The sequence below is a fragment of the Rhinoderma darwinii genome, chromosome 12, assembly GCF_050947455.1.
Source record: "Rhinoderma darwinii isolate aRhiDar2 chromosome 12, aRhiDar2.hap1, whole genome shotgun sequence".
Taxonomy (NCBI): domain Eukaryota; kingdom Metazoa; phylum Chordata; class Amphibia; order Anura; family Rhinodermatidae; genus Rhinoderma; species Rhinoderma darwinii.
Window position 1 is genome coordinate 23,880,776 of NC_134698.1, and position 22,002 is coordinate 23,902,777.

Consider the following 22,002-nt stretch of genomic DNA (forward strand, 5'->3'; position numbering starts at 1 on the left):
TGGGGTAATATACAGGGATGATGGGGATAATATACAGGGAATATATTTAGGGATGATGGTGGGCTGGTATATACCGGGTTGATGAGGGTTATATACAGGGATGATGGGGTTATTATACAGGGATGATCAGGATTATTTATAGGGATGATGGCTGTCTGGTATATACAGGGATGGTGAGGGTATTATACAGGAATGATTGGGGTTATATACAGGAATTATGGTGGTTTCTATACAGGGAAGATGGGGATTATAGGGTTATATACACGGATGCTGGGTGGTATATACAGGGATGATGGGGGCAGGAATTATGAGGTTTATATACAGGGATTGATTAGTTAACATACATGGATGATGGGCAGGGATAATGTTGGTTTTATACAGGGATTATATACAGGGATGATCGGCGTTATATACAGGGAAGATCGGCGTAATATACAGGGATAATCGAGGTTATATACAGGGATAATCGGGGTTATTTACAGGGATAATCGTGGTTATATACAGGGATAATCGGGGTTATTTACAGAGATGATGGGGGTTATATACAGGTATGATGAGGGTTATATACAGGGATAATGGAGGTTATATACAGGGATCAGAGTTATATACAGAGATGATGGCCATATTCCACTTAATGAAATTAATAATTTTTATAACTATAAATAGGTTATAAATGTATTTGTTATGGAGATTGGAGAAGTTGCTTGTTTTGTTTCATCTTCTCATCTTTACATTTATTGTCTTATTTTTTCCACAGACGTCCAGAACTGTCACAAGAAACATTTATATGAAAAAACTGAGAATCTTCTAGAGAACAAACCTCCAGGATGTAACCAGGGAGAGGAACGTTTTCCATTTTCTACACGTTATGTGAACCTCATCATTGTCTCCACTGATCACTTTAGAGAACGCTCTGAGAATGAGCTCATAAGGACCGGGGTAAAACATGAGGAATATTTAATGAAAAAACAAAATGAATTACAACGCATTTACCCCAACAAGATGTTCCGTTGGTGCCACCGCTCTAGACTCGTGCCACATATGGTAATGGTGAGCGGAGTGCCAGGTGTAGGGAAGACCACACTGATGCAGAAGTTTGTCTGTGACTGGGTGAAGGGGGATCTCTATCAAAGATTCTCTTTTGTCTTTTTCTTCAAATTCCGGGAGCTGAACAGACTGGATAAGGTTAGTCTGGAGACCATGATCCTTCATCAATACTCACATCTGCAGGAGCAGCTCGGGATCATCTTACAAGATCCAGAGAAACTTCTCTTTATATTCGATGGTTTAGATGAAACCATTCATAAAGTGGATTTTTCATCACGTCCCTTGTGCTTTAATCCTAAACAGCCGGAGCATTGCGGTCAGATTGTCGTTAGTTTGGTGAGAAAGTCTCTTCTTAATGGTTGTTCTGTCCTAATGACCAGTCGCCCGACCAAACTGGCATCAATTAATTGTGAAGTTTTCCAGCAAATAGTAGAAATCACTGGATTTTTTCCAGAAGAACGACGGATGTACTTTGAAATTTTTTTTCCCAACCAAGAACTGTCAGAAAAGGCTTTTAATTATGTGAAGCAGCACGACACATTGTACACGTTCTGTTACCTCCCGTCCTACTGCTGGATCATCTGTACAGTCTTATCCAAGAGCTTCCAACTAACAAGTAGTGATCAGCAGGTGTCATTATTACCCAAAACGGTAACTCAGCTTTTTGCGATATTTGTCGCCAACATTTTGTCCAATCACAGCCTGCACAAAAGTGACGCTCAGAAGCTCCTGCAGTCCATCGGATGGATGGCAGAACATGGAGTAATGAATCACATGATTATTTTTGATGAACGAGATCTGGATTCTTTCGATGTGGACAATAAGTCAAAGCTCCTATCAAGTTTTCTTATGGAATCGGGGGGACCTGTGACCTATTCCTTCTTACATCTTACTGTTCAGGAGTTCTTCTCTGCCTTGGTGCATTATACTGATTATTCTCCTGAGAAGTTACAGAAATCACTGAAAGAAGCCAAATCCTATTCTGATGGACGTGGTGAAATATTCCTCCGCTTCCTGTGTGGTCTATCAGACGGCTCCACCAGATCAATACTAGCTGGATACCTGGAGAAACAAGCAGCTCAGGCTTCCAGAGATGTTATCACTTGGCTGAAGAACTTCATTCTAGAAGAACAGAGTCTGGTGGAAAGTGAAGACAAGAAGCGACGTCTTCTCAGGACATTCTTCTATCTGTATGAAACCCGGAATAAGGCTCTAGTGCAGGAATCATTGAAATCACACACAAGTTTGGACCTTTCTGGTGTTCACATGTCGGCGCTAGACTGCGCAGTGTTAGCATTTATTCTGGAAACCTGCACAAATATAGAAGAACTCAATCTACATGGATGTTCCTTACAGACTGAAGGATTAGGAAGACTTGCACCAGTGTTACATAACCTGCAGAATCTGAGGTAAAATATGCAAATTTAATATCATTTTATTTTTATTTTAAGTTACTTATTTATATTAATTTTTGTGGTGTTTTTTTTTTTTCCTTTCACAAGTTGGGGCAGTATTAAAAATTAAATAATTGACTTGTTTTCGTATGTTGGCCACCAGAGAGAGCACCTCCCATAATTACAGAAAAGTGAATCAGGCAAAGCAACCGGACTCTCAGCTGCTGTACATGCGAGAGGAACGCGCTCTATTAGCGACCACATCATCCCTCTCTATTTTTGGCTACAAAACTCAGGAGGGGGTGTCATAGGTTTCATAGATTTTATTAGAATTGCGCAGTGAATATAAAAATAATTTTTTTTTCCAATATGCCGTAGCTTCAGCTCAAAGTTTTGCATTTTCTCAACAAACAAAGGAGAAAAAGCACCTCGACATTTGTAAAGCAATTTCTCCCGAGTACGGCAATACCCCATGTGTGGTCATAAACTGCTGTTTGGGCACACGGCACGGCTCAGAAGGGAAGGAGCGCTATTTGGCTTTTGGAGTGTAGATTTTGCTGGATTGGTTTCTGGGCGCTAAGTCACATTTGCAAAGCTCCTGTGGGACCAAAACAGTGGAAACTCCCCAGAAGTGACCCCATTTTGGAAACTACAACCTTCAAGGTGTTCACCTAGGGGTGTAGTGCGCATGTTAACCCCGAAGGTGTTTTCCAGAAATTAGTGTGCAATTGATGTTGCAGAGTGAAAATGGCAATTTTGCCAATATGTGGTGCCCAGCTTGTACCTCCATGAAAAGACTCATCTGTAATTTATTATGCTGTGTTTCCAGATTTTTGAAACATCCTACATGTGGCACTAATCTTTTGCCTGGACATTCGACCACTCTCAGAAAGGAAAGCGTACCTTGCGAAATTGAGGTCTAATTATGCGACTTACAATGTATTAGTTCACAATTGCAGATGTGAAATAATAAAAAAAAAACCTGAGAAGTGACCCTATTTTGGCAATTATATCCGTCAAGGCATTTATTAAGGGGTGTAGTGAGCATTTTCACCCCACAAGTCTTTTCTATAAATGATTGCGCTGCGGATGGTGCAAAGTAAAAATTGCCATTTTTCCCTAGATATGTCAATTCAGCTTTAAATATGTGGTGCCCAGCTTATGACATTTGAGACACACGCCCACAAAATTGTTAAAAGGATTTTCCCGGGTATGGCCGATGCCATATATGTGGAAGTAAACTGCTGTTTCGGCACAGTGTAGGGTTTAGAGGGGAGGGAGCGCCTTTTGGTTTTTGGAGCGTGGATTTAGCTTTGTAGTAGTTTTGTTTGAGTATTGCTGGTATTTTCCATTATGTGGGGGTACATGTAAGCTGGGCAGAGTGCATCAGGGGCATAGTCAGGTGGTATAATAATGGGGTAAAAAAAACAATAAAATAATCCACAGATGTGTGTTACGCTGTGTTTTTGCACAGGCCGGTGTCGCACTGATAAATGTCCTTTCTTATCCCCCTTTTGGTCCACACTCCACACCTTTGCAGATTGGGGAATTTTGCTAGGAAGTGTTGTGCTGGTATAATACGGGCGCCCTCGCTTCCAGCAGACATGTTTGGGTCCTCCCCTTCCTGGTATAATACGGGCGCCCTCGCTTCCAGCAGATATGTTTGGGACCTCCACTTCCTGGTATAATACGGGCACCCTCGCTTCCAGCAGATATGTTTGGGTCCTCCCCTTACTGGTACAATTCGGGCACCCTCGCTTCCAGCAGATATGTTTGTGTCCTGCCCTTCCTGGTTCCCTAATTTTAGGGCCTTGATAAATCCCCTTTTGAAACAGAAGAAATGTTCCCCTCAGACCTGCACAGCTGCATATTTTTTTTTATTTCCTGACTTATTGGAGCCTTAACAAATTTTATTTTTTCATAGACGTAGTGGTATGCGGGCTGTTTTTTGCGGGAAGAGCTGCCATTATTATTGGTACCATTTTGGGGCACATGCGACTTTCTGATCACTTTTAATCCTAGTTTTTGAGATGCAAGGTGACCAAAAATACAGCAATTCTGGCAAAGTTTTTTTTTTTTTTATATATACAGCGTTCATTAGCATAAATTTAAAATCGCTAATAAAGTGGTGAAAATAGATCGTTTTCTTAAATAAAAAGCATTACTGTCACCTACATTATAGCGCCGATCTCCTTATGTTAGCGATAGGGCACTTATAATGTGGTGACAGAGCCTCTTTAACAACTTTTTGCACAATAAAATTACTTTTGTAAAAAGAATGTCTTTTTTTCTGTCACAATGTTGTGAAAACCATAACTTTTTTAATTTTTTCGTCGGAGCTGTTTGAGGGCTTGTTGTTTGCGAGACGAACTATAGGTTTTATAGGTACCATTTTGGTCACTTGTTGTTCCAATTTTTGTAGGGCAAAGTGACCATAAAACTGAAATTCTGGCTTTGTTCTTTTATTTTTATTTTTATTTTTTTACGACGTTCACCGTGTGGAATAAATAACATAGTATTTTTTTAGTTCAGGCCGTTACGGTCGTGACGATACCAAATATGTATGGTTTATTTATTTTTTTCAACAATAAAGTACTTGATAAGTGAAAAAGGGCAATTGTTTTATTTTATTACTTGAAACTTTTTTTTTTTTAGTCCCACTAGGGGACTTCGCGGTACAACAGTCTGACAGATCTAATATATTGCACTACATAGGTAGTGCAATATATTAGAAAATAAATCAGCTTCCGTAATGGCAGACCAGGCGGCCATTGTTAGGCTTCCTGTTGCCATCGTGGAGGTCGGCAGCCCTTCGATCGCATGCAGGGCTGCTGATTTGCTACCAACCGCTATGATGCAGCAATCACTTTCATTCGCTGCATCTAAGGGGTTAATGGCCGGGATCAGAGCTAGCTCTAATCCCTGCTGTTACAGGAGGGTGTCAGCTGTAACATACAGCTGACACCCGTCGCTGATGACACGGGCTCAGTATCGGAAGCCTTTTTTTGGCCCCTCCTCCAGGCAGGTTCTGGAAGGCTTCCATACTAGGCCTCCTGTTCCCATTGCAGCCACCGGCACCCCAGCGATTTTGACCGCTGCATTTAAGGGGTTAATGGCTGGGATCAAAGCTAACTTTGGTTCCCACCATTACAGCAGGGTGTCAACTGTAACCTACAACTGACATCCGGGGATGAAGGCACTGATCCAGCTTCTGAGACGCTGTTCACCATTTGTTGTATGGAGACGGGAAATTGCAGGAAGCACTGGCATTCCATGACGTATCTATACGACAAATTTCAAGGAGGGGTTAAAACTACGTGTGGTTCCCCCCCATTTTTATAACCAGCCAGATACAATAAAGCAACCACAGACTAGCATTACCAGCGGGTGGGCCTCAGAGGCGTAGCTAGGTTCTCCAGCACCCGGGGCAAAGATTCAGTTTGGCGCCCCCCCCCAACCTCTTTCCCGACATCTCCTTCCCCCTCGCCGTGTTTGTTTTCTCTACCAATCGACGTGTCATTTCTTTTTATGTAACGCGAGCATAAAATTATTTGTACATTTCTCAAGCAATATGGTTCTATACACAACACCAGAACCAAGCTCGGTACATATATACAGCCCCAGAACAAATACAGCTCAATTTAGTGCAACCCCTGCCGTATAGGTGTGTACGGCGTAAAACTACAGCTCCCAGCATGGCCCGAACAATGGTGAGGATATGCTGGGAGATGCCGTTTCACAAAAAATAAATAAATCCTATCATAGTCATACCACCCATCATCTCGCTGCAGATCATACAGTGACTACAGTGCTGATTAGATGCAGAGTGAACATTTACATTAAGTGACTCACCGGTGACGTCTCAGATTCCAGTTCTTTCTCTCCATCCGGTCCAGACCTCTATGATGAATTCTCCCGGTCACAGCCCATTTCTGCAGTTTGCCGCTCACATGTCTTCAGCTTCACACTTTTCCAACATTTCTGCACCTATAAATAAATATAAAGTTATCATTATACCACACACTACACCCCTAAATATAATAGCGCCAAACACTGCACCTCTAATTATAATAACACCATACACCGTGTCCCACACACACACACACACACACACACACACACACACACACACACACACACACACACACACACACACACTGTGCCCCATGTAGATAGTGCCTGCCATAGAGCCCCTGTAGATAGTGCCCCCATATAGACCACCCCTGTATATAGTGTCCCACAAATAACTCCCCCTATAGTGCTCTACAGATAGCCCACCCCTGTATATAGCCCCCTGTAGATATAGCCCACCCCTGTATATAGAGCTCTACAGATAGCCCAACCATGTATGTAGCCCCCATGTAGATATAGCCCACCCCTGTATATAGTGCTCAACATATAGTCCACCCCTGTATATAGTGCTCCACAGATAGCCCACCCCTGTATATACTATATACAAGGGTGGGCTATCTGTGGAGCACTATATACAGGGGTGGACTATATGTACAAGGGGGCTATATACAGGGGTGGGCTTTCTGTGGAGAACTATAGGGGGAGCTATTTGTGGGATACTATATACAGGGGTGGGCTATATCTACAGAGGGACTATATCTACAGGGGGACTATACCTACAGGGGGACTATACCTACAGGGGTGGGCTATCTACAGGGGTGGGCTATCTACAGGGGTGGGCTATCTACAGGGGGACCATATCTACAGGGGGACCATATCTACAGTGGGACCATATCTACAGGGCTGGGCTATATCTACAGGGCTGGGATATACACAGGGGGCTATATCTACAGGGGTGGGCTATACACAGGGGGGCTATATCTACAGGGGTGGGCTATATACAGGGGGAATATATCTACAGGGCTGGGCTATATCTACAGGGCTGGGCTATATCTACAGGGCTGGGCTATCTATGGAGCACCATATACAGGGGTGGGCTATATCTACAGGGGGCTATATACTATATAGCCCACCCCTGTATATGGTGCTCTATAGACAGCCCACTCCAGTATATAGCCCCCCTGTAGATATAGTCCCCCTGTATATAGCCCCCTGTAGATATAGTCCCCCTGTAGATATAGTCCCCCTGTATATAGCCCAGAAGATATAGTCCCCCTGTATATAGCCCAGCCCTGTAGATATAGTCCCCCTGTATATAGCCCCCTGTAGATTTAGTACCCCTGTATATAGCCCAGCCCTGTAGATATAGTCCCCCTGTATATAGCCCAGTCCTGTAGATATAGTCCCCCTGTAGATAGACACCCCCCGTAGATAAAGTCCCCCCTGCAGATACAGCCACACTTCTATTACAATTAAAAAAAAAAAATAAAAAAAAAATGTCAAACTCACCTTAATCCCGCTCCCACGCAGTCCGGCAGCCATGGAGACCTGCTCTCTTCTGCGCAGGTCTCCAGGGGGTTGAACACAGCATCTATGAAAGGCGCTGATTGGCTGGGCAGGATGACTTTCCCTGTCAGTCAGTCAGCGCCTTTCATCGACGGAAGCGTCGCTGGTACAAAAGGTACCAGTCGCTTCATTCATGGAAAGGCACTGAATGGCCGGGCACGGAACGTGCCCGGTCATTCATTGCTTCTAATTGTACCTGTGTCCTTGCGACACAGGTACAATTATAGTGCAGGAGGAGGTGGCGCTGGCGCCCCCCTCTGAACTGCGCCCGGGGCACATGCCCCGCTTGCCCCCCCTAGCTACGCCCCTGCCAGCCTGCAGCTGCCCCAGTGCCCAACCATCACTCCAGATGGTCGGTTATTGGATTTTACCCAGCACCTCTGATGGCGGTGGGTACCAAGGTAATGATGCAGGGTTGGTGCTAGCCTTTTTACTGAGTAATGGACGCTATCAAACAACCAGCTGCCATTACTAAGGCTCTAATAAAGTATTAAAACAATTATTTAAAAAATTAAACAAAACGTAGATCATCGAAATAGTCCAACAAATCTACAACGTAGTGCAAACGGTCCAGAGGAACCTGCAAAACCAAAAAACAAAGTTAGTTGTATGAAAAATAAATGTATACTCCCCTATAGCAGTCTTCTCCCCTGCGTCACAATAAAAGCTGGAGGTCAATGAACTGTTTCTATTGTGGCTCTTGGGACCAAGACATGCGCCAGAATTATTAACTGGTATTAATATTTCTGGCACATCTTGGAGGTCCCATGCACCAAACAAGCAAATGCAGTGACTCCTAGAGTGACAGTCCCTGTTTTGGCTTTGTGACTAGGGATACATATATTGAGCTGTCGATTCATAAGAAATTGATCACCTATCGTCAGGATAAGCCATTAATACCTGATCGATGGAGGTCCGATTCTCGGCACCCCCACCAATCAGCTGTTTGAAAGGGACCGCAGCGCTCGTATGAGGGCTGATGCCTCTTCATGCTCTGCTCGTACTGTGAATTGCTGACATGCTTGTAGCGGTGGTTCAATTCAAGTGACTAGGACAAGGCTGTAATACTGTGAACTGCCACTACAAGCGTGTCGGCAAATCACAGTACAAGGAGATCGGCCCCTTCAAGACAGCTGATTGGTGGGTGGGCCGAGAATTGGACCTCCACCGATCAGATATTGATGGCCTATCCTGAGGAGACACATACATAAATGCTAATAAAGATGGCTGCCACCACAAAAGTAAAAAAACACATAAATGAAGTTACATTAGGGAACACATTAAAATAACTAAAAAAAAAATAGGCCCTAATTTAAAACACTTGCGAATTGATAAAAATAAATAATTTCGGACACCTTTCCCTCAAAGTTCTGACAATATCTGACTTATTGGGAATATATCAATGGGTATATGCTAGTTTTGAAGCGTAAAAACATGCTAATTTTGGCACACACCATTGGTGCACTAGAATTTGGGACTTTTTACTTTTCTTTACACTTTTTTAAAAGTGGTGAGAAAAGGGTGCGAGGAATAGCTGAAGGTGGCAGGGCCTCCACCAGAACGAAAAATGTAACATTTTTGCCAGAACTTGGCGCAAGTTATGATGCAATCTACGCCTGCTCGTAGCATTTGTAGATTTGCATATCTGTCGCACAGACAGCCGAAGATGCGCACCTCTTAATATATTGGGTGCATTTTCCACCTAAGTAAATCATTTTCAGAATAGCCTTTGACACACCAGTCTTAACCCCTTAAGGACGCAGCCACTTTTGGACCATATGACACAGCCTCATTATTTAAATCTGACGTGTCACTTTATGTGGTAATAACTCCGGAATGCTTTTACCTATCCGAGCGATTCTGAGAATGTTTTCTTGTGACATATTGTACTTTATGTTAGTGAAAAATTTTGGTCGATAAATTCAATATTTATTTGTGAAAAAATAAAATTTAGAGAAAATTTCCAAAAATTAGCATTTTTCTAATTCAAATGTATCTGATTGTAAAACAGATAGCAATACCACACAAAATAGTTACTAGTTTATATTTCCCATATGTCTACTTTATGTTTGCATCATTTTTTGAACATCCTTTTATTTTTATAGGTCGTTACAAGCAGGGGCGTTTCTAGGAAAGACTGGGCCCCATAGCAAACTTTTGACTGGGGCCCCCCCTCCCCTGGGTGTCACACAACCCCCCCCCCCCTTGTAGATAGTGCCTTTTTTACAAACCCCCCCCCTTTGATAACGCCATACAGCCCCCCAGTAGATAACGCCATACAGCCCCCTTTGTAGATATCTACAGAGGGGGCTGTATGGCGTTATCTACGGGGGGACGGTATGGCGTTCCCTACAGGGGGGTGTATGGCATTCCCTACAGGGGGGACTGTATGGCAATCCCTACAGGGGGGGACTGTATGGCGTTCCCTACAGGGGGGACTGTATGGCACTATCTACAGGGGGGGCTGTATGGCGCTATCTACAGTGGGACTGTATGGCGCTATGTACAGAGGGCTGTATGGCGCAATCTACAGGGGGGCTGTATGGCGTTGTCTACAGGGGGACTGTATGGCGTTATCTACAGGGGGACTGTATGGCGCTATCTACAGGGGGGACTGTATGGCGCTATCTACAGAGGCGGCTGTATGGCGTTATCTAGAGGGGGGACTGTATGGCGTTATCTACGGGGGGGCTGTATGGCGTTCCCTACAGGGGGGGTCTGTATGGCGTTATCTACAGGGGGGACTGTATGGTGCTATCTAAAGAGGGGGCTGTATGGCGTTACCTACAGGGAGTCTGTATGGCGTTCCCTACAGGGGAGTCTAAAGGGAACGCCATACAGCCCCCCCCTGTAGGGAACACCATACAGCCCCCCCCTGTAGGGAACGCCATACAGCCCCCCTGTAGGGAACGCTATACAGCCCCCCCCTGTAGGGAACGCCATACATCCCCCCCTTGTAGGGAACGCCATACAGCGTCCCTCCCTGTAGGGAACGCCATACAGCGTCCCCCCTGTAGGGAACGCCATACAGCGTCGTCCCCCCTGTAGGGAACGCCATACAGTGCCCCCCCTGTAGGGAACGCCATACAGCGTCATCGTCCCTGTAGGGAACGCCATACAGCATCCCCCCCCCTGTAGGGAACGCCATACAGCGTCCCCCCTGTAGGGAACGCCATACAGCGTCGTCGTCCCTGTAGGGAACGCCTTACAGCGTCCACCCCCTGTAGGGAACACCATACAGCCCCCCCCCTGTGGGGAACGTCATACAGCGTCCCCCCTCCCAAAAAAATGCGACCTACAGTGTGTCCTAATAAAAGACATGTATCCCCTTTCCACAGGATACATGTGTGATCGCTGGCAGCGATAGGGAGAACGGGGGACCGAAAGTCCCCTGAAGTTCTCCATGACTAACCTCTGACTTCCGGCGTCTGCGCAGCTCACTAAAAATAAAAGGAGCGCTGGTCACGCATGCGCACAAGCACGACCGGCGCTCCATTCATTTCTCCAGAGCTGACCGGACCCCGGAAGTCCGAGGTTTGTGATGGAGAACTTCAGGGGACTTTTCCGTTCTCCTTATCGCTGCCAGCGATCACACATGTATCCCCTATCCTGTGGATAGGGGATACATGTCTTTTGTTTAATGGCAGAGCGGGGAGATACCTCACTGCTCTGCCGTAGTGTTCAGTGGCGTCGCGCTGTAGCAGCCATAGCGGCTGCTAGTGGAGCCTCCGGCCATGGTGGGGGCCCGTGCCGGCGGGCGACACGGGCCCCCTCATGCCGCGGGCCCCGTAGCAGCCGCTATGGCTGCTACGGTGGTAGTTACGCCACTGGTTACAAGGCTTAGACCTTTAGCAGCAATTTCTCACATTTTCTGAAGAGGCTTTGAGGGCCTTATATATTAGGAACCCCGACAAATCACCCCTTTTTAAAAACTGCACCCCTTAAAGTATTCAAAACAGCATTTAGAAAGTTTCTTAACCCTTAATACGTGTCACAGGAATTAAAGCAAAGTGGAAGGGAAATTTGCACATTTCATTTTTTTTGCAGAAATTCCATTTTAATCCATTATTCCTGTAATACTGAAGGTTTTTACAAATGAAACACAACGGAATATTTATTGCCCTGATTCTGCAGTTTTTAGAAATATACCACATGTGGCCCTAGTGCGCTATGGGCCTGAAACAAAGTCCCCAGAATCAAAGGAGCACCTAGTGGATTTTTGGGCCTTCCTTTTCTTAAATTATATTTCAGGCACCATGTCAGGTTAGAAGAGGTCTTGTGGTGCAAAAACAAAGGAAACCCCCCAAAAGTGACTCCATTTGGGAAATTGAGGAATTCATCTAGGGGTGTAGTGATTATTTTGACCACACAGGTATTTAATAGATTTCATTAGAATTGGGCAGTGAAAATGAAAAATTACATTATTTTTCAATAAGATGTAGCATTACCTCAGAATTTTTTAATTTTTTCTACAAATAAATGAGGAAAAGCACCCCAACATTTGTAAAGCCACTTCTCCAGAGTACGGAAATACTCCATATGTGGTCATAAACCACTGTATTAATACACATCAGGGCTCAGAAGGGAAGGCACGCTATTTAGCCTTTGGAGTACAGATTTTGCTGGATAAATTTCTCGGCACCATGTCTCATTTGTAAAGCTCCTAAGGTACCAGTACAGTGGTAACCCCCCAAAAGTGACTCCATTTAGGAAACTACACCCCTAGAGGAATTCAACTAGGGTGTAGTGAGTATGAGTGTAGTGAGTGTAGTGAGTATTTTGACCCCCCAGGTGTTTCATAGATTTCATTAGAATTATGTAGTAAAAATTAAAAATTTAATTTTTTTCCACTAAGATGTAGGTCAAAATGTTTCATTTTCTCATCAAATAAAAGAGAAATAGCACCGTAACATTTGCAAAGCAACTTTTCCAGAGTACGGAAATACCCCACATGAGGTCATAAACCACTATGAATACACATCAGGGTTCAGAAGGGAAGGAGCGCCATTTGGCTTTTGGAGAGCAGATTTTGCTGGATTGGTTTTTCTGCACCATGTCGCTTTTGCAAAGCCCCTTAGGTACCAGTACAGTGGAAACTCCCAAAAAGTGACTCCATTTGGCAAACTACTCCCCTTGAGGTATTAATCTAGGGGGGTAGTGAGCATTTTGACCTCACAGGTTTTATTATAAATGGGCAGTGAAAATGAAAAATTACATTATTTTCCAATAACCCGTAGCATTAGTTCTAAATGTTTCATTTTCTTAACAAATAAAAGAGAAAAAACACCATAACATTTATAAAGCATTCTCTCCAGAGTAGGGAAATACCCCACATGTGGTCATAAACTGTGATTTGGACACACAGCAACGCTCTAAATGGAAGGAGCGCCATTTAGTATTTGGAGTGGAGATTTTACAAGATTCGTTTTTTGACACCATGTTGCATTGAGCTATAGTATCAGTACAGTGGTACCCCCGAAAAATTACCCCATTTTGGAAACTAGATCCCTCATAGAATTTAGCTAGGGGTGTAGTGAGCATTTTGACAGCACAAGTGTTTTGCAAAAATGAGTAAACAATAGATGTTGCAGATTGAAAATTGCTGTTTTCCACAGATATGCCATTTCAGTGCCCAATGTGCTGTGCCCAGCTTGTATCACCGTAGACACACATCCCATAAATTGTTAAGCGGATTCTCCAGAATACAGTAATACCCCATATGTGGTCATAAATTGCGGTTTTGGCACACTGCCAGGCTCAGTTGGACCACCATTTGGCTTTTGAAGCACAGATTTTGCTTGGTGTATTAGTGGTACTTCAGTTTATAATGTGGGGGAATATGTAAGCTGGGCGGAGTACATCATGGTATATGTAAGCTCTGCGTAGTACATCAGGGCATATATAAACTGTGCGTAGTACATCAGGGCATATGTAAGCTGGGCGGAGTACATCAGGGTATATGTAAACTGTGCGTAGTACATCAGGGCATATGTAAACTGTGCGTAGTACATCAGGGTATATGTAAGCTGGGCGGAGTACATCAGGGTATATGTAAACTGTGCGTAGTACATCAGGGTATATGTAAGCTGGGCGTAGTACATCAGGGTATATGTAATCTGTGCGGAGTACATCAGGGTATATGTAATCTGTGCGGAGAACATCAGGGTATATGTAATCTGTGCAGAGTATATCAGGGTATATGTAAACTGGGCGGAGTACATCAGGGTATATGTAAACTGGGTGGAGTACATCAGGGTATATGTAAACTGGGTGGAGTACATCAGGGTATATGTAAACTGGGCGGAGTACATCAGGGTATATGTAAACTGGGTGGAGTACATCAGGGTATATGTAAGCTGGGCGTAGTACATCAGGGTATATGTAATCTGTGCGGAGTACATCAGGGTATATGTAATCTGTGCGGAGTACATCAGGGTATATGTAATCTGTGCGGAGTACATCAGGGTATATGTAATCTGTGCGGAGTATATCAGGGTATATGTAATCTGTGCGGAGTACATCAGGGTATATGTAATCTGTGAGGAGTACATCAGGGTATATGTAATATGTGAGGAGTACATCAGGGTATATGTAAACTGGGTGGAGTACATCAGGGTATATGTAAACTGGGTGGAGTGCAACAGGTCATAATAGGATGATGTAATAATGAGGTGAATGAATAATCCATGGATTGGTGTGGTCGCTTTGAACCAATCCTTTATACACAGGCCGGGATTATTGGGTATTATACAAAATATCTGCGCTCCAGTATTGCCTAATCTTTGACTTCTTCACTAGCCCTATAAGCCGCACAAGGCCCTAAAGTTTCCTCATCTCCGCTGCATCTACAGGGTCCACCTGTGGGGTCCAGCAAATGACGATGTGGGGTATTTAGTGAAATTCTACTGGACCTAAAAAATGAGTCTGGGCCATCATTTAGCATCATTGCGTTTTGAGAGTCATAACGTGTTATTTTTCCGGTGACGGAGCTGTGTGAGGGCGTGTTTTTTGTGGAACAAGCTGTAATTTTTATTGATTCCATTTTGGGGTACATGCGATTTTTATTTTTATCACTATTTATTCCATTTTTTTTTTTATATATTTTTTTCAAATATATTTTTATTCAAAGTCAGAACACATACAGGTGCAAAATGTGTGCAACACATACATTACAATGAATATTAAATAACAGTGTGTTCCAACTCCAAAATTATTTTACATTTTACTTGTAATCAGCAAGTCATAAGACAATGAATAAATCAGAACAAAGCCCAAACTCCTCCATCTCGGTGGTCAGTCTCCTAACTAGCCTGTAACATGCCTAGAGTGCCCCGGACACTCTGCAGATTATACCATGAAGTATATTGAAATGTACACATGAAAACACTAATCTCATCTGTAGAATAATGCTTTTCAATAAATGTACGCCAAGTTTTAAAGAATTGTTCCGTAGACTTTTCTTTGTGTCGTTCTAGGTCCAATTTATCACATACTAATAAAGTTTTGAGAGTAGTCAATACCTCCGCAATTTCCGGAACCGAAGCCTGTAACCAGTGTCGCAGGATGCACTTCTTAATAGCCAACTAAGCACCATGAATCACCTTCTTAGCCAATAAAGGTGGTCCCCCCCATCAAGATCTAAAGGTATATAATGAAACAGCACCGCCTGTGGACTTGCGGGCACCTCCTCATCCCAAGTGTCTTTAATAAATTGTAGAGCAATGTCCCAAAAGGTCCTTATTTGTGGGCAAAGCCACATTCCATGATACAGATCAGCTTTGTAGAGGTCACATTTAGGACAATTACGCAAATAGTGTGCTGGAGCGTCCCTATAAGATAGATTAAAGGCGTATGTTGCTCTATGCATAAGTCGAAAGTGCATCTCCCGCCACTGCTCATTTACCATGACCTTCCTCACTTTCTCCCACCCTTCCAGAATTTTACTGGAGAGTTCTGGGTCATCGAGTTCCACCTCCCAAGTCCTAAAACAAGAAGTACTAAAGGAATTGAGATGAGCATTTCTGAGCTTGCCATATAGACTTGCTAGATTTCTTCTCATAGCGCCCTGGGGCACCGTCCCATCAAATGCTCCCCGTATCTCCACCGCATCAATGTTGCAGACTTTGGTTTTGCAGAACTCTGTAACTTGAGCATACTGCAAATACTGGTTATCACCTAAATTATATTTACTTGAGAACTCCTGCCATGTAAGCCATCTCCCCTCCTCAACATTCATGAGTTGACCCAGAGCAGTGATCCCCTCAGATCTCCATTGAGAAAATAATTTATTCTGACTTCCCTGTGGAAACATAGTATTATCCCACAGCGGCCAAAATTTAGAAAGACCATAAGGAAGACCATATAGCTTCCGTATCGCCTTCCACGCACTTATTGTATCTCTAAGCAGTAAACTGGACTTAACAGTACTAGGAAGCTGAGCATAGGACAGGTGCAATAAGGCTGACAAAGGAACCGATCCTGCCAGATTCTGTTCCAACTGAACATTAGAGTGCAAATTAGTATTATGCAGCCAATAACTTATGTGTCTACAGGGTGCTGCTAGGTTATAATACCGGATAAGTGGTAACTGTATACCACCGTCACACTTGGGCAGTGCCAATTTTTTATATGCAATCCTTAGTCTTTTCTTCTGCCACAAGAATTGTAAAAAAGCAGACTGTAACTTTTGGCTATCTAAATGTTTGATCAATATGGGTATAGTTTGCATGGGATACAGAAGGCGAGCAAAACTTATCATTTTTAAAAGGGCTTCCCTCCCAAACAATGACAACGGTAGTGACGACCATCTCTGCAACTCCTTATTAATTTTTTCAAACAAGGGTAAATAATCGCGTTTATACAATGAAGAGGGAACTTTGCCTATTTTAATCCCCAAGTATGTTATATAGGACCTGGCTATGTCCACTGTCACGTGTAAGGGTGGTCTCGCTCTTGATTCCGTCAAGTAAAGTAGTTGACTCTTTTGCGCATTGACTTTATAGCCTGAGAACGATCCAAAATAATGTAGCTTCTCCAGCACCCCCCCCCCCCCCAAATGATCCCCAGGTGACCCCAAAAATAACAAAAGATCATCAGCAAAGCATGTCAATTTTATCTCCTGACTACCAACCATTATCCCCTCAAAATCATCGGAGGACAGAAAATGTCTTGCCAATGGTTCCAAGGCCAAGTCGAACAACAATGGAGAAAGGGGACAACCCTGCCTCATGCCCTTCTGCAAGTGAATCGGTGCCGAAAGAAAACCTGTGGTAAACACCCTGGCTTGCGTGTCTAAATATAGCGCTTCTAGATAATTCCGAAACAATCCCTGAATCCCAAAACGATCTAAAACTAGACCCAGACAATCCCAGTGCACATTATCAAAGGCCTTTTCGGCATCTAACGTCAAAAGTGCTGGCAAATCATATCCCGCAATGTTAGTAGACTTTAATGCATCTTGTACCGCCAGCACCGTGCGTATGTTTTTGACCGCTGATCTGCCTTTAATAAAACCCACTTGGTGTGGTCCAATCAGATCTGGAAGAAACTGAGCCAAGCTATCGGCCAATATTTTCGACAATATTTTAACATCCTGATTTATCAAAGATATTGGGCGATACGATCCCGGGTCAGTCGGATCTTTTCCTTCCTTATACAAAACCTTAATATATGCTACATTGCGCGATTTCAGGAATTCCTTATTTAGGAGCATATGATTAAAAACCGGCAACAAAATGGGCGTGACTTCCTCCCTCATAATCTTGTAAAAGTCGCTGGATAATCCATCTGGCCCTGGCGCTTTGTTATTCGACAATGATTTAATGGTTGATAATATCTCTTGTTCCGTGATCAAAGCATTTAACGACCCCCTATCGGAGTCCGAGAGTGAAGGCAATGTTAAAGAGTCCAAAAACGTCCTACCCTCCTCCCATATTTGAAGTTTCTCGTGCATATAAAGCAGTGTAATAATCACTCAGGATATCATTGACTAGCTTTGGAGCCTTCTGCAAATCACCTTTCCCATCTCTCAAACCCCCTATATGAGTCGGTCGAAATTGTCCTTTCGCCAATCTGGCCAACAGTGAACCCGTTTTATTGCCATATCTAAAAAAATGTGCAGTTGTTTGTTCTCTCTGAAATCTTTCCTTTCTATCTAGCCACATTTCAAAGTCCGCTTTGGCTGTAAGCCATTCCGCTCTAAGAGCTAAAGTGGGGTTTGCCATGCATGCTGTATATTTCATACGAAGAGTATTACTAGAGTCGTTATAAAACTTATTGGTCTTGCGTTTAAGCGACGCCACAAAGGAGATAATCCTCCCCCTCAACACTGCCTTAGCAGCATCCCAAAACAAATGACTGTCATCTTTATGAGCCTGATTCTCCTGGATATATTCCAAAAACCATCCCTTCAAACGCGATTGAAAGGATTCATCATTTGCCAAGAAAAAAGGAAATCTCCACAAAATGTCCGATCCCCGTTTAAATGTGTCAGCCAAGATCAGAGAGACCGGCGCATGATCTGAAATCGCCAAATCCTCTATCCGAGCACTAAGGATCCTAGGGAGAAGCCACAAAATAGTCAATACGAGACCATGCAGAATGGTCTTTTCATGTGAAAAATTTGTTTATTCTCTACCCAAAGGAAATTGTGTTCTCCATACATCCACCATACCCGTAGAAGACAGTAATGGAGCCAGAACCTTATCATGCGATCTTTCAGCTAGTACCCTACAATCTCCCATTCGTCTGTCCTCCGTTGTGCATAAAACTGAGATAAGGTCCCCCCCCAAAAGCATCTGAGGCTCCTTGTCCGCTAAAAGTTTACCTTCCATAAATTGAAAAAAGGCCTGGTTATTGTCATTCGGTGCATATATACCGTACAAGCTCAATCTGCCCATTGTGCCGTCCACAATTACATGTAAAGATCTGCCCCCTGCATCCTGCTCAGAGAAAATCACAGAACAATCCAGTTTTTTGTGTATTAGAAGTAAGACGCCTGCCTGGCCATTAACTGCTGGAGAACCCAATACCGTACCCACTCATAATTTTCGCATTCTCTTGACTGGCCTAAGTAGAGTCCTGTGCTGATTGACCCTGTTAACCTTTTATTCCCCTTTCCCTTCCCATAAAGACACGTGACAACCGAGGTTGGATGTGAAATGTCCACAGCAGCCGTTTATTAATTGACATTATTTTTAATGCAATTTAATCCGAAACATTCGGATAACTCCCTTAGGAATTCGACCAGAGAATTCCTCCTATAATTCCATGACCCAACATGGGTCAGAATCATAAATAACAATCAACATTATTAACACTTAACAGAGCAGGGGAAGTCCTTGAAGCCCTTTTAACACCGGATTTCCTTTAAGTTAGCCATCTGCAAACCACCACCAACTCTTTACCTCCAGCCGTAAACCAGCTCGGAGGCACCGCTCACCTCTGCAGATGGCTCCAACCACCAGAAGACCACTTCAAAGGGAAAACACCCGATGAAGTCTTCAAATGATATACCTTCCACGAGAAGACCACTTCAAAGGGATAACACCCGATGAAGCCTTCAAGTGATATACCTTCCACCAGAAGACCACTTCAAAGGGATAACACCCTATGAAGTCTTCAAATGATCTACCATTTTGGGGGACGCATAGCCCCGATGCGACCCCCCCACCATTTTGTACTGACCAACCTCAAGGCCCCCCCCCCGCCACAGCGAAACAGGCCTTGACCACCTTAAGCCTGTGAGTCCCTCCAAACCACCACCGCCCACTCAATTCCGTCTGCTAAGGCCAGGATCAATTCCAACCTCGGTCAAATGTACCCCCTCAACCCTCCAATAATTCCCGACTCCTGGTCCATGTGACAAACACAAATGTCCCCGTTCTTGGCAACAAAACGTGACACCGCCCGGTTCACCTTACTGCGGGCTTTGTTCACCTTCTTGGCTGATCTCGCTAAACGCCAAATCTTCCTTGGAACTATGTCCGACCACACAATCACTAGGTGAGGATAAGATGCCCATAAACACAATAAATTGCGCTTAATCTCCCGCACCCACTCCCGAAACGGGCGCACCCCTCATATGAAAACAATCAAACACCATTACCCACACCCAACAAATGAGGGCGCACGTAAGACCGAAACCTATCGGACTCCCATCGGCTACTGCGACGAACACCCTCATCCTCCAACCCCCAACGCCCCGCTTCAGTAGCAGCGCAGATCCTGAATGAGTGGGACGGGTAATACCCCTGCCCCACGCCAACCTCAGCCAAGCATTTTTAACATCTAGCACCAACTTGATACTCGGACAAAACCGAGCCATTCTCATGACGGAGTAATGGCGACTCCGGCACCCCACCGCATGGCTGAAAGCAACCGTAAAAGCAACCGGACACATCGCCGACCCCGGAAGGGCAAAACACTACCGACCCACTTGATCAGTCTTGGACCGCCGCAAAACAACTCCAGTCTATCCCCCCACAGACCCACATCTGGGTCACATCTTGGACACCTCCTGGAAACATCCTGGAAACCCCGTGATTTAAATCAAAACGCCCCCCCAGCAACAAACTACTCACTTTGGCCAGGGAACGACTTTTTAGATATGCTTTACCTCGAGTTAGCCATCTGCAACCACCACCAACACCTTACCTCCAGCCGTGAACCAGCTCGGAGGCCCCACTCACCTCTGCAGATGGCTCCAACCACCAGAAGACCACTTCAAAGGGATAACACCCTATGAAGTCTTCAAACCATGTACCTTTTTTGGGGGACGCATACCCCCGATGCGACCCCCCCACCACCTCCCCAACATCCCCCAGTACAACCATGCTACCAACCGGTCCTTTTCCGTACTGATGTTACCCCAAACTCTCACCCGCTCCTCCCACTGCTGCCAACAAGCCGAACAAGTGCTACAAGTCACCCTAGCCAGCGACCGCCCCATCAACCGTTCCCCGGTACCGAAAACCCGATCCCAGAGATGCTCCGGGCAAACCAAACCGAACAGCTCCACTGCCGGTGCCAATTAGCGAAATCGATCCCCCTGCGAGCGAGAAAGAGCATCAGCAACACAATTGGAAACCCCTGGTACATGCAGCGCAACAACCCGCGTGTTTAAGACATGCCACCAAAACTAGATGACACAAAACTGAAACCACAGGTGGAGAAGAATCTGATAAGTTGTTAATTGCTAACCCACCCCCATATCATTGCAGTGGAACCGAACCTTTTATCCCTGGGCCTATCCCCCCCCAAATGGTCACCACAACCACCCTGGGGAGAGCTCAAGACGGGCCAGATTCCGCGTAAGACCCTGGTCACCCAGCTATCCGGCCCGTTCCCCGCACACCATTGACCTCCTGCCTATGCGCCAAAGCCACCGGCCCCGCCGCATCAGTCAACAGCTCCAACTTGCCTATATCATGTACCGGTGACATCCACAGCGATCTATCGTTATATTGCCCTAGGAACGCATCCCCGACCTGCAGATTAGCCTTGTGATCCAAACCAATCCTCCCAAAAAATAGCGGGATGCCCGGATACCCGCCGTTGCTGCCGCCAATCGCCTACTAAAATTCTACCCCTTGGCATAATCCGACAGGCAAATTTAAACTTCCCCAGCAGCTACTGGAGATCGCGCAAAATGATCTTCTTCAATCGTCAAGCCCGCCTCACCTCCTGCCGCAATGGAAGTAATTTTTTCCTTCAGGAAGCCTACACTAAATTGCGACTGAATGCATTTCGATCCCTTAAAACAAATGGTAGAAACCGGGCCCCCGGTTGTACCAGGCGCCAGAGGGATTCCAAAATCCGTCGCAACCTTCTGCGATGAATACAATACGTTACCGCAAACAGGGGAACCGCTAGAGCCGACGCACGAACTCATCAAGCTAATGTATTAATAAATCCACCCCAGCTACGCCCTTAGTTACCCATTCCACGAAACTACTAACTGCTTCAAAGCATGCGCCAGACCGAGAGCATCCCATCGGAAGCCACCTATCGACATGAAACCCCCCGTTCCAGAAGCAACCCAACAGCCGTTGGCTTTCTGGATGTACAGGCAGCAACCGGAAAGCTGCCTATAGGTCAGTTTTTTCCACCACCGACCCGGGCCCCGCCTACCGCACTAATGCAC

The 22,002-nt window shown here is 44.7% G+C and overlaps 1 protein-coding gene across 1 annotated transcript in view; it reads left to right on the plus strand.

The window, feature by feature from the left end:
- The window catches only part of LOC142664427 (NACHT, LRR and PYD domains-containing protein 12-like), a 197,193-nt gene that overhangs the window by 43,469 nt on the left and 131,722 nt on the right, over positions 1 to 22,002 (plus strand). The window contains exon 4 of the mRNA XM_075843495.1: positions 758 to 2,456. Within this exon, the coding sequence (XP_075699610.1) occupies positions 758 to 2,456 (1,699 nt within the window). The remainder of the gene's footprint in view (positions 1 to 757; positions 2,457 to 22,002) is intronic.